The sequence below is a fragment of the Mus musculus genome, chromosome X (assembly GCF_000001635.26).
Source record: "Mus musculus strain C57BL/6J chromosome X, GRCm38.p6 C57BL/6J".
NCBI classification, from domain to species: Eukaryota; Metazoa; Chordata; class Mammalia; order Rodentia; family Muridae; genus Mus; species Mus musculus.
In genome coordinates this window covers 126,811,682-126,834,447 of record NC_000086.7, presented here as the reverse complement: position 1 = coordinate 126,834,447, position 22,766 = coordinate 126,811,682, and the positions used below count along the sequence as shown (strand labels likewise).

General features: G+C 37.6%; 1 protein-coding gene across 1 annotated transcript; it reads left to right on the top strand.

Moving 5' to 3' along the window:
• The first annotated feature begins 443 nt into the window (after positions 1-443).
• On the top strand, positions 444-21,986 carry 4932411N23Rik (RIKEN cDNA 4932411N23 gene). The gene is made up of 3 exons (NM_177705.3): positions 444-594; positions 804-883; positions 18,584-21,986. Exon 3 carries the CDS (start codon positions 18,968-18,970, stop codon positions 20,378-20,380), a length of 1,413 nt encoding a protein of 470 aa, NP_808373.1. The 5' UTR covers positions 444-594; positions 804-883; positions 18,584-18,967; the 3' UTR covers positions 20,381-21,986.
• The last annotated feature ends 780 nt before the right edge of the window (positions 21,987-22,766 follow it).

Genomic DNA, 22,766 nt, shown 5'->3' with positions numbered 1-22,766 from the left:
CTCTAAATGGTTTCTTTATAATCCCTTTTCTCATAAGCTTTATACTTTAATATCTATTTTTTAATTTTTAAAATTTTATCATTTGATTTATATCAGTTTGTTTTTAAAATTTTTTTTTTTACCGTTTGAACATTTTAAACTTTTTATTTTTATTATGAGTGAGTGATATGTCTGCATATACACCTGCATTCTAGAAGAGGACATTAGATCCCCATTCAGATGGTCGTGAGACACCATGTGGTTACTGGGAATTGAACTCAGGACCCCTACAAGAATAGCCAGTACTCTTAACTGCTGAGTTACCTCAGCAGCACTTCAGTTTCTGATTTTAATATCTATGCCCTAGACATATGGTCCTGGTATGCAGAAGAGGTAGCCATCTTGTGCAGAAGAGGTAGCCATCTTGTTTGGCTACTGCCCTGTGACCTCAGGATTCTGTTGTCATGGTAATATTCATGTTGTCTCTTTAAGATCTAGCTTAGGCTGGTCTGATACTTTATCCTTTCCAGGCTACGTGTTATTTAGACATCTACAGCCTTTTATTAGAAAGTAACATTTCTGTGACTTAAAACTGCAGGATATTATACTTTTGAGGTAATTTTTCATTCCTTCTGAAATCATTTCTTTTTTCCCCCATTGGATTCTTACTCTTTCAAGCTGTTCTTCCTTATCTTGTCATTCTCAATATAATTACATACAGTTAAGAAAATTCCATTCAGTTTGTGTTGTACCTAAATATCATAGTCATGGCCCATCTTAGAACTAGATTGTGACTAACATGTATTTTTTTCTTTATTGTGAAGTGATAACATCTCTCAAAATTTAACTTTGAGCTGCTCACCTTTCTGGGAACAGAGCATCAGTGTTATCTGAGAGTACTCTGGTAAGTCCCTTTTTGTATTGTCCCTCTTTGAAGATTTTTTTAGGGGAATTACTTTGTCCCTGGTATATTTAGTTTACACATATATTGTGTTATGGAAACATATATACTTAATCATATCTAAGTTGCAATGAATTTGTTTTAAATGTAGATTATTTTAGATAAAAATATTTAACTGGAACTACTTTGAAAGTATTAACTTCAACTAGATAATCAATTTATCTTTATATCCTGTTGACTGTGCTCTTTTCTATTTTTATTTCTTAAAAATTCATATTATTTGGTAATTCTTCCATATCTTGAAGTCTAGTTCATTACTAGTATTGTAAATATGTTGAATGCTCAGCAGGAATTGACACTATAAAATCAAGTCCTTGTCATAATATAAGATTGGTCATACTCTAAGTATTTAAGATCCAGATTAAATATGTCTGATCATTATAGGACATCATTCCAGGTTACTATTTTTTGTACTATTTTGTTTCTATGAAAAATATATACCTGGAAATTATATGTGAACTTGTTTCTATTTCATTTTTCTGTTAATGAGGTAAACAGCCTGACAAAACATTCTTTACAAAAGGACTTATGTCAGATTGAATTTACACGTAGTAGTTACTTAAAAAATTCATAGAAGGAACTCAAGGCAGGCACCTGGAGCAAAAACCATGGGGAAATACTGCTTACTCAATTGCTGATATGCTCACATTCAAATACCTTAATGCTTTTCTCTTTTTCAAAAACTTTGTGTTTCATACAATATATTTCAATGACATTTAATCTCTCCATCAGTTATGACAGAAGCACACTCCCCTATCCATCCAATTTTGTGTCCTGCTTTTAATGCTCCTCAATATCTATTTTGAATGCCCAGATATTCCTTGATATTTGTTCTTCCACTGAAGAGTGTTCAACTTACATTCTTTTATTTCTCTCTTTTTTTAAATTAATTTCTTTATTTACATTTCAAATGTGTTCAATCCCTCTCCCAGTGCTTACTAACCCACCCACTCCCTCTTTCATGTCCTGGCATTCCCCTACACTGAGGCATGGAGCCTTCACAGGACCAAGATCCTTTCCTATCATTGATGTCTGATAAAGCCATCCTCTGCAACATATGCAGCTGGATCCATGGATCCCTCCATGTGCACTCTTTGTTTGGTGGTTTAGTCCCTGGGAGCTCTGGGGGTACTGGTTGGTTCATATTGTTGTTCCTCCTATGGAGATGCAAACCCCTTCAGCTCCTTCTTCAGTCCTTTCTCTAATTCTAACATTGGGGACCCTGTGCTCAATCCAATGGATATCTGTGAGCATCCACTTCTGTATTTGTTGGGCATTGGCAGAGTCTCTCGGAGACAGCTAAATCAGGCTCCTGTCAGCAAGCACTTCTTGGCACCCACAATAGTGTCTGGGTTTAGTAACTCTATATAGGATGGATCCCCAGGAGGGGAAGTCTCTAGATTGTCTTTCCTTCAGTTTCTGCTCCACACTTTGACTCTGTAGCTCCTCCCTTGGTTATTGTGATGCTCCTTCTAAGAAGGATGGAAGTATCCACACTTCGGTCTTCCTTCTTGAGCTTCATGTGGTATATGAATTATATCTGGGGTATTCTGAACTTCTGGACTAATATCCACTTATCAGTGAGTATATATCATATGTGTTCTTTTGTGACTGAGTTACCTCATTCAGGATGATATTTTCTAGTTCCATCCATTTGCCTAAGAACTTCATGAGTTTGTTGTTTTAAATAGCTGCATAGTACTCCACTGTGTAAATGTACCACATTTTCTGTATTCATTTCTCTGTTTAGGGACATCTGATTTCTTTCCAGCTTCTGATTATTATAAATAAGGCTGCAACGAACATAGGGTAGCATGTGTCCTTATTGCATGTTGGATATCTTCTGAGTATATGCCCAGAAGTGGTATAGCTGGGTCCTCAGGTTGTAATATGGCCAGTTTTATGTCGAACTGCCATACTGATTTCCAGAGTGGTTGTACCCGCTTGCAATCCCAACAACAATGGAGGAGTGTTTCTCTTTCTCCACATCCTTGCCAGCATCTGCTGTCACCTGAGTTTTTGATCTTAGCCATTCTGACTAACGTGAGGTGGAGTCAAAATTACTCTGATACTTAAACCACACAAAGACCCCAAAAAGAAAAAGAACTTCAGACCAATTTCCCTTATCAATATCAGTTCAAAAATACTCAGTAAAATTCTTGAAAATCAAATCCAAGAACACATCAAAACTATGATCCATTATGATCACATAGGCTTCATCCCAGGGATGCAGTGATGGTTCAGTATACGAAATCCATCAACATAATCCACTATATAAGCAAACTCAATGATAAAAACCATATGAACACTTCATTAGATGCTGAGAAAGCATTTGACAAAATCCAACAACCCTTCATGATAAAAGTCTTGGAAAGATCAACTTACTTTGATAGAGAAAATTATCTCCCTCTTCCAGAAGCTAACAATTGCCAATAGATAAAAAAGCTAGAGGTGAGATTGTATGTCAATTTCCTCTCTCCATACTGATATTTTATCTGACATGAGCTTGTGCAAGTTTTGTGTATGCTATCCAAACTTCAGAGAGTACACATGTTAAACTACCCTACTGTTTCTAGATGATATTATTTCTTTATACTCATCCATCATCTCTGGTTCACATACTATTTTTCTTTCACCATGCTTCATGATCCTTTAGAGTATGTGTTGTTATATATAGGCTAAAAATTTTGTATTCCCTTTTTTTTTTCTTGAACATTGGTCAGTTGTGAGTCTTGGTTTTAATCAGCATCTATTACAAATAGAATCTTCTTAGATGAGAATTAATAGATGCATTGATCCATGGGTACAAGAAGTCATTAATAAATGTTTTAATACTATGTAATTTTAACTAAGTAGTAGCAGTACTTTTTTTCTAGGACTTTAACTTTTTTAAGTTTTTGGTACAAAATGGTGCCACATATTGGTTTTATCTTGTGGGATATAATTTTAATGCTATAAAAATATAGTTGGTTGGTCTAATAATGACCCTGCCACTATTAACCAGTGAACATATTTTGTCAGGGCATTGACTGTTTTAGCTAAGTATGACTTACCATTACTTTTCTCCTGTACCTTGCCAAGCACTCTTTAGCGCTATGGATATTAGTCAGAGGACACATTTTATAAGCCAGTACGTCTTGGTTCCTCCATGTTCTGTGACAATAGTGTGTAGTATCCTTACCAATAGGGTCTTGGGGCCAATTCTGAATAACCGAGATCAACAACAGTAGCCTGTTTTATTAGAAGATATATAGAAACTCATTGACCAGCAACCCTCAAAAAGATAAACTCTTCAGTGTACTGTGTTTTTCATTTGAAAGTTTGTGATGTCTAGCATAGTCATTATATTCCCATTGTAGGGGTACTCTGTTTAAAGTCTTTAAATAAATGTTTATATTTAAAGTTTATGGGGCTTCTAAAATACTAAGTTTCTATCAGGCTTTTTCATAATTGTTAATGCTATTTCCCCCCACCAACCCCACCCCATAAATTTTGTTCTATCCTGCCTTCCACTTCACTAACCCAAATTAATATTCCTATTCTATTTACTCCCTTTTAATCCAATGCATTTATGTCTCCCCTTATTTGGAAGTCTTTTCTCACAAACCTTTAATAAATTTTTGCCCTAACCACACATATCTGGAGTTTGAAAGTGAACATCCAAAGATGAGAAGAAACATATCATCGTTTCCTTTCTGGGTCTGGGTTAACTCACTCACAATAATTGTTTCTACCTTCATTCATTTGCATGCAAATGACATTATATTTTTCTTAATAGTTGAGTACCATACCATTGTGTAAATACATTGCAATATCATTATTCAATTATTACTTAACAGATATTAAGGCTGATTATATTTTCTGGCTATTGTGAATAAAGCAACAATGATTATCAATAAATAGGTATCTCTAGAATAGTATGTTGATTCCTTGGTATATATCCAAGAACTATATGGCTGGATAATGTGATAGCTATATACTTAGATTCTAAGTATTTTCCACACTTATTTCCATAGTGACTATACCAAGTTGCAATCTCATCAGCAGTGAATTATTTTCGCTGTTTCCACAAAGCCTTTCTAGTGTTTATCAGTAGTTGTTTTCTTGACGAAATGAAGGTTTAATTTCATTATTCTTCATGTATGTAGCTATCCAGTTTGGCTAGCACAATGTGTTGAAAATGTAATTTCCTAAAGCAGTGACTTTCATTCTGTGGGACACAATTCCTTTGGTACTGAAATGACCATCTCACAGGGTCAACAAATCCCATTGGAAAACACAGATATTTATATTATGATTAATAACAGTGGCAAACAAAATAATTTTATAATGGAGGGTGACCACAACATGAGTAACATTATTGAAGGGTCATTTTAATAAAATCTTTAGAACCCGTAGGAAAGTTGGAAACCACTGGGAATCTGAAATGAATTGTTGTATAAACTATTAAAACTCAGGCAGCAGGAAGTATATGCATCATAACTTCTATTGATGAATGAGTTTTATTTATGAAAGATCTAAGTTTGTTTTATAAGTATAACTCTTTAATATAAATAAAAGTTTAGTAAAGACAATGAAATCTCCACCAATACTTTTGTTGTTCAGGATTGTTGTATCTATCCAAGGCTTTTGAATTTTGATATGCAATTACATATTGTCTTTTCAAATAATATTAATAAATGTAATGAGTTTTATGGAGATTTTGAGGTATCTAGTGATTTTTTGGGGGGGTGGTTGTTTTTACAATATTTTTTTTCTGCCCATCCACATTCAGGAAAGATCTTTCTGTTGTCTGGGATCTTCTGACATTTCCTTTTGAGTGTTTTAAAATTACCCCATAGAAAGAACAACAATATCAACCATCCAGGTTCCCCAGAGCTCACAGGCATTAAACCACCAACCAAAGAGTGCATATAGAGGGACCATGGCTCCAGCTGCATATATAGCAGAGGATGGCCTTGATCACAATCAATGAGAGGAGAAGCCTTTGGTCCTGTGAAAGCTGCATTCCCCAGTGTAGGGGAATGCCAGGGCAGGGAGGCAAGAATGTGTGGGTGGGTGGGGGAACACCATCATAGAAGCAAGGGGAGGTCGATGGGATAGGGAGTTTCTAGAAAAGGGGCTAACATTTGAAATGTAAAAAAAAAAATAAAATATCCAATAAAAAAGCAAAAAGAAAAGCAAAAATTCTTTTCACTTCATTGGTTAAAATTATTCCAAGAATGCTCTGAATAAATTGTTAGTTAATGATATTGTTCCCTTGATTTCTTTCTCAGTGCATTTGATTTTTGTATATATAAAGAGTACTGAATATTTTTTGTTAGTTTTATATCCTCTTTTTGCTGAATATATTCATCAGCTATAAGCTACAGAAGTTTTCAGGTACCATGTTTAAGATCTTTTATGTATATAACATCATGTGTAAGTAAAGATACTTTGACTTATTCCTTCCCTGTTTGTATCCCCTTTGTATTTATTATGTGTCTTATTATTCTAGCTTGGATATGAAGAACTTTACTAAACAGAAATCTTGTCTTGTTCCTAGTTCTAGAGGAAAAGTTCTTTGTTTTTGTTTTTAATTAGGTATTTTCTTCATTTACATTTCTTTTTTTTTCTTTTCCTTTTTTTTTTCCATTTTTTATTAGGTATTTAACATTTCCAATGCTATACCAAAAGTCCCCCATATCCACCCACCCCCACTCCCCTGCCCACCCACTCCCCCTTTTTGGCCCTGGTATTCCCCTGTACTGGGGCATATAAAGTCTGCAAGTCCAATGGGCCTCTCTTTCCAGTGATGGCCGACTAGGCCATCTTTTGATATATATGCAGCTAGAGTCAAGAGCTCCGGGGTACTGGTTAGCTCATAATGTTGTTCCACCTATAGGGTTGCAGATCCCTTTAGCTCCTTGGCTACTTTCTCTAGCTCCTCCATTGGGAGCCCTATGATCCATCCATTAGCTGACTGTGAGCATCCACTTCTGTGTTTGCTGGGCCCCGGCATAGTCTCACAAGAGACAGCTACATCTGCGTCCTTTCAATAAAATCTTGCTAGTGTATGCAATGGTGTCAGCGTTTGGATGCTGATTATGGGGTGGATCCCTGGCTATGGCAGTCTCTACATGGTCCATCCTTTCATCTCAGCTCCCAACTTTGTCTCTGTAACTCCTTCCATGGGTGTTTTGTTCCCAAATCTAAGGAGGGGCATAGTGTCCACACTTCAGTCTTCATTCTCCTTGAGTTTCATGTGTTTAGCAAATTATATCTTATATCTTGGGTATCCTAGGTTTGGGGCTAATATCCACTTATCAGTGAATACATATTGTGTGAGTTTCTTTGTGAATGTGTTACCTCACTCAGGATGATGCCCTCCAGGTCCATCCATTTGGCTAGGAATTTCATAAATTCATTCTTTTTAATAGCTGAGTAGTACTCCATTGTGTAGATGTACCACATTTTCTGTATCCATTCCTCTGTTGAGGGGCATCTAGGTTCTTTCCAGCTTCTGGCTATTATAAATAAGGCTGCTATGAACATAGTGGAGCATGTGTCCTTCTTACCTGTTGGGGCATCTTCTGGATATATGCCCAGGAGAGGTATTGCTGGATCCTCCGGTAGTACTATGTCCAGTTTTCTGAGGAACCGCCAGACTGATTTCCAGAGTGGTTGTACAAGCCTGCACTCCCACCAACAATGGAGGAGTGTTCCTCTTTCTCCACATCCTCGCCAGCATCTGCTGTCACCTGAATTTTTGATCTTAGCCATTCTGACTGGTGTGAGGTGGAATCTCAGGGTTGTTTTGATTTGCATTTCCCTGATGATTAAGGATGTTGTACATTTTTTCAAGTGCTTCTCTGCCATTCGGTATTCCTCAGGTGAGAATTCTTTGTTCAGTTCTGAGCCCCATTTTTTAATGGGGTTATTTGATTTTCTGAAGTCCACCTTCTTGAGTTCTTTATATATGTTGGATATTAGTCTCCTATCTGATTTAGGATAGGTAAAGATCCTTTCCCAATCTGTTGGTGGTCTTTTTGTCTTATTGACGGTGTCTTTTGCCTTGCAGAAACTTTGGAGTTTCATTAGGTCCCATTTGTCGATTCTCGATCTTACAGCACAAGCCATTGCTGTTCTGTTCAGGAATTTTTCCCCTGTGCCCATATCTTCAAGGCTTTTCCCCACTTTCTCCTCTATAAGTTTCAGTGTCTCTGGTTTTATGTGAAGTTCCTTGATCCACTTAGATTTGACCTTAGTACAAGGAGATAAGTATGGATCGATTCGCATTCTTCTACACGATAACAACCAGTTGTGCCAGCACCAATTGTTGAAAATGCTGTCTTTCTTCCACTGGATGGTTTTAGCTCCCTTGTCGAAGATCAAGTGACCATAGGTGTGTGGGTTCATTTCTGGATCTTCAATTCTATTCCATTGGTCTACTTGTCTGTCTCTATACCAGTACCATGCAGTTTTTATCACAATTGCTCTGTAGTAAAGCTTTAGGTCTGGCATGGTGATTCCGCCAGAAGTTCTTTTATCCTTGAGAAGACTTTTTGCTATCCTAGGTTTTTTGTTATTCCAGACAAATTTGCAAATTGCTCCTTCCAATTCGTTGAAGAATTGAGTTGGAATTTTGATGGGGATTGCATTGAATCTGTAGATTGCTTTTGGCAAGATAGCCATTTTTACAATGTTGATCCTGCCAATCCATGAGCATGGGAGATCTTTCCATCTTCTGAGATCTTCTTTAATTTCTTTCTTCAGAGATTTGAAGTTTTTATCATACAGATCTTTCACCTCCTTAGTTAGAGTCACGCCAAGATATTTTATATTATTTGTGACTATTGAGAAGGGTGTTGTTTCCCTAATTTCTTTCTCAGCCTGTTTATTCTTTGTATAGAGAAAGGCCATTGACTTGTTTGAGTTTATTTTATATCCAGCTACTTCACCGAAGCTGTTTATCAGGTTTAGGAGTTCTCTGGTAGAATTTTTAGGGTCACTTATATATACTATCATATCATCTGCAAAAAGTGATATTTTGACTTCCTCTTTTCCAATTTGTATCCCCTTGATCTCCTTTTGTTGTCGAATTGCTCTGGCTAATACTTCAAGTACTATGTTGAAAAGGTAGGGAGAAAGTGGGCAGCCTTGTCTAGTCCCTGATTTTAGTGGGATTGCTTCCAGCTTCTCTCCATTTACTTTGATGTTGGCTACTGGTTTGCTGTAGATTGCTTTTATCATGTTTAGGTATGGGCCTTGAATTCCTGATCTTTCCAAAACTTTTATCATGAATGGGTGTTGGATCTTGTCAAATGCTTTTTCTGCATCTAACGAGATGATCATGTGGTTTTTGTCTTTGAGTTTGTTTATATAATGGATTACATTGATGGATTTTCGTATATTAAACCATCCCTGCATCCCTGGAATAAAACCTACTTGGTCAGGATGGATGATTGCTTTAATGTGTTCTTGGATTCGGTTAGCGAGAATTTTATTGAGGATTTCATCGATATTCATAAGAGAAATTGGTCTGAAGTTCTCTATCTTTGTTGGATCTTTCTGTGGTTTAGGTATCAGAGTAATAGTGGCTTCATAAAATGAGTTGGGTAGAGTACCTTCTACTTCTATTTTGTGAAATAGTTTGTGCAGAATTGGAATCAGATCTTCTTTGAAGGTCTGATAGAACTCTGCACTAAACCCATCTGGTCCTGGGCTTTTTTTGGTTGGGAGACTATTAATAACTGCTTCTATTTCTTTAGGTGATATGGGACTGTTTAGATGGTCAACTTGATCCTGATTTAACTTTGGTACCTGGTATCTGTCTAGAAATTTGTCCATTTCGTCCAGGTTTTCCAGTTTTGTTGAGTATAGCCTTTTGTAGAAGGATCTGATGGTGTTTTGGATTTCTTCAGGATCTGTTGTTATGTCTCCCTTTTCATTTCTGATTTTGTTAATTAGGATTTTGTCCCTGTGCCCTTTAGTGAGTCTAGCTAAGGGTTTATCTATCTTGTTGATTTTCTCAAAGAACCAACTCCTCGTTTGGTTAATTCTTTGAATAGTTCTTCTTGTTTCCACTTGGTTGATTTCACCCCTGAGTTTGATTATTTCCTGCCGTCTACTCCTCTTGGGTGAATTTGCTTCCTTTTTTTCTAGGGCTTTTAGATGTGTTGTCAAGCTGCTAGTATGTGCTGTCTCCCGTTTCTTCTTGGAGGCACTCAGCGCTATGAGTTTCCCTCTTAGAAATGCTTTCATTGTGTCCCATAGGTTTGGGTACGTTGTGGCTTCATTTTCATTAAACTCTAAAAAGTCTTTAATTTCTTTCTTTATTCCTTCCTTGACCAAGGTATCATTGAGAAGAGTGTTATTCAGTTTCCACGTGAATGTTGGCTTTCCATTATTTATGTTGTTATTGAAGATCAGTCTTAGGCCATGGTGGTCTGATAGGATACATGGGACAATTTCAATATTTTTGTATCTATTGAGGCCTGTTTTGTGACCAATTATATGGTCAATTTTGGAGAAGGTCCCGTGAGGTGCTGAGAAGAAGGTATATCCTTTTGTTTTAGGATAAAATGTTCTGTAGATATCTGTCAGGTCCATTTGTTTCATAACTTCTGTTAGTTTCACTGTGTCCCTGTTTAGTTTCTGTTTCCATGATCTGTCCTTTGAAGAAAGTGGTGTGTTGAAGTCTCCCACTATTATTGTGTGAGGTGCAATGTATGCTTTGAGCTTTACTAAAGTGTCTCTAATGAATGTGGCTGCCCTTGCATTTGGTGCGTAGATATTCAGAATTGAGAGTTCCTCTTGGAGGATTTTACCTTTGATGAGTATGAAGTGTCCCTCCTTGTCTTTTTTGATAACTTTGGGTTGGAAGTCGATTTTATCCGATATTAAAATGGCTACTCCAGCTTGTTTCTTCAGTCCATTTGCTTGGAAAATTGTTTTCCAGCCTTTCACTCTGAGGTAGTGTCTGTCTTTTTCCCTGAGATGGGTTTCCTGTAAGCAGCAGAATGTTGGGTCCTGTTTGTGTAGCCAGTCTGTTAGTCTATGTCTTTTTATTGGGGAATTGAGTCCATTGATATTAAGAGATATTAAGGAAAAGTAATTGTTGCTCCCTTTTATTTTTGTTGTTAGAGTTGGCATTCTGTTCTTGTGGCTGTCTTCTTTTTGGTTTGTTGAATGATTACTTTCTTGGTTGTTCTAGGGCGTGATTTCCGTCCTTGTATTGCTTCTTTTCTGTTATTATCCTTTGAAGGGCTGGATTCGTGGAAAGATATTGTGTGAACTTGGTTTTGTCGTGGAATACTTTGGTTTCTCCATCTATGGTAATTGAGAGTTTGGCCGGGTATAGTAGCCTGGGCTGGCATTTGTGTTCTCTTAGTGTCTGTATAACATCTGTCCAGGCTCTTCTGGCTTTCATAGTCTCTGGTGAAAAGTCTGGTGTAATTCTGATAGGCCTTCCTTTATATGTTACTTGACCTTTCTCCCTTACTGCTTTTAATATTCTATCTTTATTTAGTGCATTTGTTGTTCTGATTATTATGTGTCGGGAGGAATTTCTTTTCTGGTCCAGTCTATTTGGAGTTCTGTATGCTTCTTGTATGATCATGGGCATCTCTTTTTTTATGTTTGGGAAGTTTTCTTCTATTATTTTGTTGAAGATATTAGCTGGCCCTTTAAGTTGAAAATCTTCATTCTCATCAATTCCTATTATCCGTAGGTTTGGTCTTCTCATTGTGTCCTGGATTACCTGGATGTTTTGAGTTAGGATCCTTTTGCATTTTGTATTTTCTTTGACTGTTGTGTCGATGTTCTCTATGGAATCTTCTGCACCTGAGATTCTCTCTTCCATTTCTTGTATTCTGTTGCTGATGCTCGCATCTATGGTTCCAGATCTCTTTCCTAGGGTTTCTATCTCCAGCGTTGCCTCGCTTTGGGTTTTCTTTATTGTGTCTACTTCCCCTTTTAGTTCTAGTATGGTTTTGTTCATTTCCATCACCTGTTTGGCTGTGTTTTCCTGCTTTTCTTTAAGAGCCTGTAACTCTTTAGCAGTGCTCTCCTGTAAATCTTTAAGTGACTTATGAAAGTCCTTCTTGATGTCCCCTATCATCATCATGAGAAATGTTTTTAAATCTGGGTCTAGATTTTCGGTTGTGTTGGGGTGCCCAGGACTAGGTGGGGTGGAAGTGCTGCGTTCTGATGATGGTGAGTGGTCTTGATTTCTGTTAGTAGGATTCTTACGTTTGCCTTTCGCCATCTGGTAATCTCTGAAGCTAGCTGTTTTAGTTGTCACTGTTAAGAGCTTGTTCTTCAGGTGACTCTGTTAGCCTCTATGAGCAGACCTGGAGGGTAGCACTCTCCTTAGTTTCAGTGGGCAGAGTATTCTCTGCAGGCAAGCTCTCTTCTTGCAAGGCAGGTACCCAGATATCTGGTGTTCGAACCAGACTCCTGGCAGAAGTTGTGTTCCACTCACTAGAGGTCTTAGGATCACGTGTGGAATCCTGTGTGGGCCCTTGCAGGTGTCAGGCGACTCAGCTGGCAAGGTAGCCAGGGCTCGAGTGGAGTGGAAGGGGTTTGTGCCCCAGATCAAGCCCGGGTAGCCTGCTTCCCTATGTACCGCAGTCTCAAGTTCCACGCGATTGGATTGGGGTAGGCGCTGTGTTCCACTCACCAGAGGTCTTAGGGTCCCGTGGGGAGTCCCGTGTGGGCCCTTGCGGGTGTTGGGCAAGACTCTGCTGGCAAGGTAGCCCGGGGCTCGAGTCTCGAGTCGAGCGGAAGGGACTTGTGCCCCAGATCAGGCCCGGGTAGCCTGCTTCCCTATGTACCGCAGTCTCAAGTTCCGCGCGATTGGATTGGGGCAGGCACTGTGGTCCACTCACCAGAGGTCTTAGGGTCCCGTGGGGAGTCCCGTGTGGACCCTTGCGGGTGTTGGGCAAGACTCTGCTGGCAAGGTAGCCCGGGGCTCGAGTCTCGAGTCGAGCGGAAGGGACTTGTGCCCCAGATCAGGCCCGGGTAGCCTGCTTCCCTATGTACCGCAGTCTCAAGTTCCGCGCGATTGGATTGGGGCAGGCACTGTGGTCCACTCACCAGAGGTCTTAGGGTCCCGTGGGGAGTCCCGTGTGGACCCTTGCGGGTGTTGGGCAAGACTCTGCTGGCAAGGTAGCCCGGGGCTCGAGTCTCGAGTCGAGCAGAAGGGACTTGTGCCCCAGATCAGGCCCGGGTAGCCTGCTTCCCTATGTACCGCAGTCTCAAGTTCCGCGCGATTGGATTGGGGCAGGCACTGTGATCCACTCACCAGAGGTCTTAGGGTCCCGTGGGGAGTCCCGTGTGGACCCTTGCGGGTGTTGGTCAAGACTCTGCTGGCAAGGTAGCCCGGGGCTCTCATTTACATTTCATATGCTATCCCAAAAGTCCCCCGTATCCCCCTCCCACTCCCCGACCCACCCACTACCACTTCTTGGCCCTGGTGTTCCCCTGTACTGAGGCATATAAAGTTTGCAAGATCAAGGGTCTCTCTTCCCAATGAAGGCCGACTATGCCATCTTCTGCTACATATGCAGCTAGGGACATGAGCTGTGGGGGTACAGGATGTTTTGAGTGTCTTTCCATTTAAGATTGTGTTGGTTGTAGGCTTTTCTGTGAGCCAACTTTGTTATGTTAAAGTATATTCCTTGAGTCTCTAGTTTCTCTAAGACTTTTATAATGAATGGGTGTTTTAAATATTATCTAACACGGGGATTTAATTTTCTGATTTTGATCATTTTGTGTGCTGTATGTCTCTTGAATATTGATTTGCATATAGTTTCTTTTAGTGTATGGAAACTTTCTTTCATGATATTATTGAAAATATGTTCTTTGCTTTTGACCTAGTACTACTATTCTTTTATACCTGGTATTTGCAAGTTTGATGTATTTAAATTGTTCTAGAGAATCTGTGTGTTTGTTTTTATTTTTTTGTGCTAAGTGATCCAATTAGCCAATATTTTTACCTTGTGATTAGGATACATTCTCTATTTCCCTTATTTCAATTTATTGGCGAGGCTTTCCTATGAATATTTTGTTTGAATTTTTTAATATTTTATTTCATTTCCTTTCACTTTGTATCTTTTTCAGAGACTATCTTATAGTAAAATTCATTTTCATATTTTAAGTTGTTTAAATTATTGAATTCAAATAAGTTTTCTCAATCTTTGCTATGACATTTATTTAAATCCTCTTGACTTGTTTGATTATGTTTCTTTTTGATGTCTTGAAATTATTGTCTTATAAATCAACTAGGTCCATTTTCTCAAGAAATATTACTATGAGAATATTAAATTTTGGTGGAGAATTGTTGTTTGGGGTATTTATGTTTGTGTATTTGTGATAGGACCTAGGCATTTGATCTAAGGTAACTGGTAGTAATTATTGGTCTGTATATATTAGTCCTCTTTAGTTAAGTGAGTGTTAGAAGTTCTGTTTCCGACTACTCCAACTTGTCAGGTGGTTGACCAACTGTATGAGATTTAGAATTCAGTCTTTGTGTGATTCTGTTTGGTTTTTCAAACTAAGACAGTTTCATGCAAAATGAGGTTTCAGAGGCAAGGGACAGGCTGCACAGGATGCTCAGAGTCAGTCTTCAAGAGTACCATATACAAGTACCAAATCCAGAAACTATTGTGGATGCCAAGAAGTGCATGCTGAAAGGAGCCTGATATGGCTGTCTCCTGAGAGGCTCTGACAGAACCTTACAAATACAAATCAGCCAACGATTGGACTGAGCTTTGGGTCCCCAATAGAGGAGTTAGAAAAAGCACTGAAGGAGTTGAAGGGGTTTGCTACCCCATAAGAAGAGCAACAGTATCAACCAACCAGAACACCCAGAGCTCTCAGGGACTAAGCTATCAACCAAGGAGTACACATGGCTCCAGCTGCATATGTAGCATAGGATAGCCTTGTCATGCATCAATGGGAGGAGAGGTCCCTGGTCCTATGAAGGCTAGATAGATGCCCCAGTGTAGGGGAATTGAGAACGAGGAGGTAGAAGTGGCTGGATGGGTGGAGAAACACCCTCATAGAAACAAGGAGAGGGAGGATGGGAAAGGGTGTTCCCAGTAGGAAACTGGGAAAGGGGATAACATTTAAAATGTAAATAAAAAATATCCAATGAAAAAGAAAAAAAATTATGAGGGAGCTCAAAGGAGTTTTACTTAGGCAACGAGTACTGAAGGAACTGGTAATATGAGTTTGAGATTCTTGCCCAGTCTTGTGGTCCTCAGGCAAGTTATGATTTTTCATGAATTTGATGGTGTAGGGATAGTACCCTTCCCCTGGAATGGAGTAATCATCTAGTATCAGGGGTGGATGAGGCCAACGGTGCTATTCTAGTGTTAGTGAAGAGAAAGAGCCATGTGCGTACAATGCTTATAAATGGAGTTAATGGTGTACATCTAAGCTCTCTGACTAATGGTGGGGGATTAAGGGTACTTGGGAGGTATTCATGGGGTTAAGAACATATTTGGTTATCTTGACCTTAAGATACTATATAGGAATGGGTATAGATTTTAGTCAAGTCACGTCAGCCTTATGCACATCACATGGGTGAATAGATCTGTTGATATGGCTAGAGTGCCTATGCCTGGAGATGGGTGATTCTCATATATTAGAAATTGCTATAGTGAAAGGCAAGAACCATATGCCTGTATAGCAAATGGACTAAATGTCTACAGCAGAAGTGGACAAAGTATGTCGTGTTGGCAGAGTTGCTTTTGTATTGGAAAGTCTAGTCTACCTGGCTAGGGATGCAGACAGGGTTGTTCTTTCTGAATAGATGGGGCTACATATTGGAGCTCCTATCTGAGGTGAATATATGGAAATGGGCTCAGGAAAGAAGATGAGACATTCATTTCTTAGTCAGGTTATAAAAGTTTCAGCTAGCCTTTTTTCATGGATCTCAAGACCACACAGATAGGCATACTGAGCTGAGTCCTCCACTATCAATCATCAATCAAGACAATCTCTCACAGACATGGTAACATGCCAATGAGATTTGAGCAGTACCCTACTTTACAGTCATTCTTTACAGATGACTCATAATTTTGCCAAGTGAACAATGAAAACTAGCTTCTAAAATATCTGACTATTCACAAAACTCTTTTACAACATACTAGTGACTTTTGTTTTCAATATTCTGGTAACTGTTCTAAACTTACCTCATTCACATTTTTTAGTTTCAGATTTTTCTTTTATGAAAAATTCTTGTCATTTTCTACTTTCCAGCATTTTTTTAATATAGCAGTGTCATGACTACTTAAAGTTTCAAATTAGTGCATTATTTCTACGTAGATATGATCTTATAGAATCATTATAATTATTATACTATTATTACATTCATATTTGGACTTATTTCAAATAAGTTGAGCATTGAACCTAAGACACTCTTATTTAGAGCATATATTCATCTTGGTTAATACATTTTAATGTGAAGCCAGAATTTTATTTATTTATTTATTTATTTATTTATTTATTTATTTATTTATTGGATTCTGAATCGCCTAGTTATCCTTCCTGTACAAAAGAAATCTCATCTTAGGTCAGTCTTACATTTTACTCATAGAAGGTCACTTTTTTCTGTCATTATTCTATGTAAGTGCCCACAGTTGTTTACTGATCCAATGATACCTGATATAGCCACAAGGAATTAAGCCAGACCAGTTGAAGAAGCCATAAGACTAAGACTATGACAGTTTTATTGAGAGCAATCAGACTTTTTTATATGAGTATCAGAAACAGGATATAGAGGCAATTACCAGGATCAATATAGTTGTAGTTGCCAGTATACAGTGATGTTTGCAATCTTTACAGGGTACACAAGATTAATGTCTAATACCAGCTGCCCCATCAAGCTTGCATGTTTCCTCAATGTCTAATAGAACATACAGAGAAACATAAAGCTGCCCGAACACTTTACTGGCTGGGGCAATGTTTTTGTCTTTGAAAAAATGGAAAGCACACTGTGCCCCAGGATGCATGAACTCTAAGCTGTAAAAATTTTAACTATGCCTTTCAAGGCTGCTAGACCAAAACAAGTTGATGATTCCCCACCATTCTTGACTTCTGTACATGTTTCAGGTTTATTTGTGTACTATCACGTTCTGATTATTTTTCTTCCATTCAGTATGTAAACAATTATTTTAAGGTAGTCAAACAGTATTCTCTGGTGCTCCTGCACTATAATATGCATAATTACTAATTACTCCAATATTATTACTGCCACTGTGATTATTATTATTATAGTAACACGAATGAAATAAATATATTTATTCTGTACAAAAAATATGAATTTATATTTGCATAATAACATTCAGTTTTCATCTAATTTTTAGTAGATAATATCCCATATATATTAGAATGGTCTAAGATCTTTACTGTGAGAATGTTCCAAATTTTGTTAGTTGTCAATGGTAAGTCCACCAAAATCTATCCAAATTTATTTTACTACAGAATGGAAAAGTTATTGAGGCAGTATTTGCAAAATGTTGAGGAAGTATATGACATAAATTATTAGGTTTACTTAAGTAATACAACAGTTGTCAGGGTTGCTTCTAAATTGAAATTGACAATATAAGAAATGTGTTATAAAATTCTGGTGGGCAAATATAAAATTATAGAAAAGTATAGAAAGATGGATAAAGTAGTAGGTATACACAGAAGCCTGTTCAAAAAACTCATCTTTGATGATGATGATGATGATGATGATAGAGAAAAGTGAAATATCACCATGTGAAATATTTAATTCTCCAGTCATGAACACTAAAACATAAAGAAATGTTATTGAACTTATCTATGTTTTGAAATAATATAAACAGATGATGAGAGAAAATTTGAAACTGTATAATATAGTTTACCATTTATAGAGAAGACACACAAACACACAGAGAAATATACATACACACACACACACATACACACTCACACAGAGAGGAGACTCACAACAAGTTAATGATAATGAAATTTAAGTCTCAGCATGCAAGCCACAGTCTTTTTTTAATCAGGAAGTATGTATCACATTAGATCAAAATTAAATATAATCTATATACACTTAAATTTCAATGCCGATATTATATGCCAGACTACAAGGTTTTGTTTTGTTTTGTTTTAAAGCTTTCTAGGTGTTTTGATGTGGGCATATTCTTTATTTAATGCAAGGCACAAACATTAAAAATAAAACACCATTGTATCCTTCCAAGACTACAAGTAAAATTAAAATAATTTTTGATTAATCTAACGAATTTGAACTTTCATTATATAATTAAGATAACTAATATCATAAAATTCCCTTAAGTGTGCACATATGTTTCTACACTATAAAATACTATAACTTTCTGTTCTATGATGATCCTTGAATTCTGAAATTTACCTTTCTTCAGCAAATGATTTACCTTTTTATGGAAGTAACAATATGTGGAAATGTCATAGTATCTAAACTTGTCCTGTATTCTGAACATTGATATAGAGGGATTCCTTTTAATTACTCTTTAAAGCCATGTAAATAATGATATTCCAGTTTCTGACCATTTCAATTTTGGCATTTGTTTGCTGGAAGTACTGCAATAGAAATATAAAATCTTCTTGATATTCAATTAATGGATAATTAACAATTTTATTTTTCAGAACTGTTATGCATATTGACATAAATCAACAGTTCTCTGAAGCTTCCATGCTTAATGATTTTGGACCTCTTGGTCTAGACCTGTGCACTCTAATTTATCATCAATGAGAAATTTCCAACTACACCAGAAGAAAACATAAAGTGAAACATATCAACCATCTTTAAGGGCAGCAGTTCGTAGCAGCTTGTCACATGTACCAACTCTAGTTAAACTTTAATTCATCAGTATCAAAGAGAAAATTGTTGCAGATAACATCATTTTATGTTATCCAGTTTAAGGGAAACTGACTTGATTTTATGGGAAGCACTGTAACTAATCTAGCCTGTAACTAGATTTAAAGTTGAGTATATTTGAAGAGGTTTCTGACTCAGTAACAGTTCAAATTATGAGCTCTGTCTTACTTAGTGAGGACTCAGACAGGAACCTCATGCTTTGCCTTCAGAATGAAGCTAATGAAATGGAAAATCCTACTGAACCTCTGAATAAGAGGCCTTGTTTGTCCTCTGAAGTTGATTCTACTTCGTATATGTCAGCTCTTGAATTCCCACTACAAGAAATGGAGCAAAGTTTTGGTTTGGTCACAACCACAGCCACAGAGGTGGCTGAGGAAGAGTTTGGTGGGGAAAATATGATGCAATTCGAGGTTTTAAAAGATGACAAACAATATGAAGTTTTCCCCTTGCCTAACAAGGAAGAGTCAGTAGTTAGCCAAGCATGGTTCACAAGTAAGGAAGCTAAGGATGCTCTAACTCATCAAGGACAGAAATGGAAGCAGGGGATGTGGTCCAAGGAAGAAACAGCTATTCTGATGAACAACATTGAAAGGTATATGAAGGACCATGGAGTAGAGAATCCTGCAGAAATCATTTTTAAGATGGCAAAAGGTAAAAGAAAAGATTTCTACAGGTCTGTATCATTGGGTCTGAATAGACCTTTGTTTTCAGTTTATAGAAGAGTGGTCCGAATGTATGATGACAGAAACCATGTGGGTAAGTACAGCCCTGAGGAAATAGAGAAGCTCAAGGAGCTCTGGCAGAAGCATGGCAATGACTGGATAACAATAGGGGCCGCCATGGGAAGAAGTCCATCTTCGGTCAAAGACCGGTGCCGACTGATGAAGGATACTTGCAACACGGGGAAATGGACCGAAGAAGAAGAACAGCTTCTTGGCGATGTGGTTCATGAATTGACATGCACTGAGGTGGATGAGAAAGTTACCCATGGTGTGTGTTGGGCAACAGTGGCTCAACGAGTGGGTACTCGCTCAGCAAAGCAGTGTCGTGCTAAATGGCTCAACTACTTGAACTGGAAACAGACTGGTGGTATTGAGTGGACAAGGAAAGATGAAGTCACTCTCATCCAAAGGCTAGTAGAGCTTGATGTATCCGATGAAAGTGAAATTCGCTGGGATGAATTAGCTAAAGGATGGGAAAGTGTTCGTTCACCACAATGGCTGCGAAATAAATGGTGGATCATCAAAAGGCAAATTACAAATCATAAAGATTTTGCATTCCCAGTCCTAGTAAGATGTCTTCAACAAGAATATGAAAGCCAAAATGCCAGCCTCAGGTTTTGGGAGAATAAATCAGGATCTGAAGTACCAGATAGCAACCCTGATATCATTTTTCAACAAGTCCCCTTTGGAGTCACAAGTATAGAAAATAATAATGCATCCATCTGTACTGACCCCATGACAGGATTGCAAATTTCATTCCAGCTCATCCCCAGACCCACAACAGAATTACCTGATGCTGTTGTTGACTCTGAAACCATAACCCTGCCCACTGGACCACAGTAGATATGTGAGAATCTCCCTTCTTTCCTTATGTGTTCCACTCCCTTACCTTAAACCTATTTCCTTCAAACAAGTTCAACTCATGACCTTCCTTTAACTTTGACCATTTGTTTCACATTAAGCCTGACAGCTGTTACACCTAATCCTTCTAGCCCTTCACATTTCATCATTTATCCCCATAGCATCCTGTTGAACATTCCAGTCAATTTTATGTGGCATGTGGTATACCAAGAATCATCACTAAATTGTTACCAAAAATGACATGGCATTTTTCACATCCCAAGCAGAAATAGCAGTCAAAGATGACATCTATTTTTAAGATTTTTGCAGATTTTAATGCATTCAAAGCATACAATTTCCCTGATATAATTCTTTAGCTAAGATGGCTCTGCTGCCATAAATTAATGATGCTCTTATTTATAAATTCAGACACACAAAACACACAGCAAAAAATTAATGAACCATGATATAAGTACAGCTGAAAAAGAATTTTCCCACACCAACCAGAAGAAGAACAAGAAGAACAAGAAGAACAAGAAGAACAAGAAGAACAAGAAGAACAAGAACAAGAACAAGAACAAGAACAAGAACAAGAACAAGAACAAGAACAAGAACAAGAACAAGAACAAGAACAAGAACAAGAACAAGAACAAAACAACAAGAAAATTCACTCAGATTTATTGAGTGCTTGTGTTTCTGAGGAGTTAGTCACTCATCATAGTAGAGCAAGTGCATTAAACAAGTAGTGAAAAAACAAACATGATTTTTGCTCCTTCACTACCTGGCTTGATTAAAGCAGGGGATTTTATAGGTACTGAATCAGTGTTGCTTGTCAAAACACTAACAAGTATCATTGAATAACCAAAGCTTAAGTGCAGTAATATCCATCTATATACATCAGATATGCTACTAGATCCAGTCTTTATGAGGACTGATTCTGTTTCTGCACGTCCTCACAGTATAGTGAAATGCTTTTTTGATTACAAACCCAAGAGTCTTTGGAGTTGACTATGTGGTATTTATTCATGGTTAGCTCATTGCTGGTCCCTGGAGCCAATATTTTTTTTTTTCTTCTTAGGAAGGAAAAATAAGAAATTGAGTCAAGAAAAGTCACTTTAGTTTTACTGTTTGTAAAGGGAGCAGGAGTTTCTAACTAAATTCCCTATCAACTAAGAAGTGCCCACCCTCCCATATAAAGCCACAAGGTTTCAATTAGCGCATTGAGCTGAAAATAAATGGAAAAAAGTGATACCCTGACTGTACCTGATAGCCCAGACATTTTATTACATGTTGTAGTATATCAAATGCATAGAAATCCCAGAAAGAACTTGTGTTGTACCCTCACCAGGCAATGTGCTACATAAATAGCAAATTTAGACACAAAGTTTACTTGAGTATCTAAAGAAACAGAAAAATATTCCTTCCTACTTTTTATTGACTTGATCGCTACAAAATTTCACCAAAAGTATAATTATACATTTTGATTGTGAACAATGACTATATCATAATTAACTATTTCACCTTAATAGAATATGAAAATAATGTGAAATGTTGGTTGGATGATGAATATTTTGTGTGTTTAAGAATAAAACAAGCTGTCTTACAATATAAAATTTTAATATATTTTTGTCTGTGTTTGCTGAAGTTTCTTTCTGCAGGAAGGGATGTTTAAAACAATTGTGTAGACTTCTGATAGTGTAACTCAAACATGGAAATCTTCCAAAAGGGCATACAAAAGTCTAAATCAGAGTGGGGTTGTCACTGAGATTGTTGTGCCAGGAAATGTTTGTGAATCTCCAAATGATCACCAAGGAGGCAATTCAGATTCAATCACATTAGGGTTTCTTTATTCAAGTACAACCTTGGGCCACACCACTGTCATGTAGGAGAACAAGGGTGTAGCCGTAACCTTAACTTCAAGCAAGCATTTATAGAAAGAAAAAGGGAATATCTAGCCTGGTACACATCTGATTGAGAGCCCATTATGACCTCAACAGAATTGGCTGGTGCTGAGAGCAAACCATAAACTTAACCTCTGCGTTTTTCCTAACTGGTAGTTTTTTGGAAGTGAAGTGCCAGTGGCAGACTTACAACCCGGGGTGCAGATTTATTGGGGAATAACCTGTCAACTGGTGCTAGATACAGATTTTGCTGGGGAAGTAACTCGGAAACTGCTGCTAGGTACTGGCCTGTTAGTTAACTAGAGTTCAACCTTAGGTCAGGTTTTTTTAAGATGGAGTCTTAACTCAGGAGACTATCTTGAGTCTATCTCTCAAGATATCTATCTCTCAAGATATCTATAATTCAAGTCAGTCCTTTCTCATGAGAGAATGTTCAGTATCTGTTAAGAACAGTGAAGCACATGTAGCAGCTTCCTCTCATATACTGC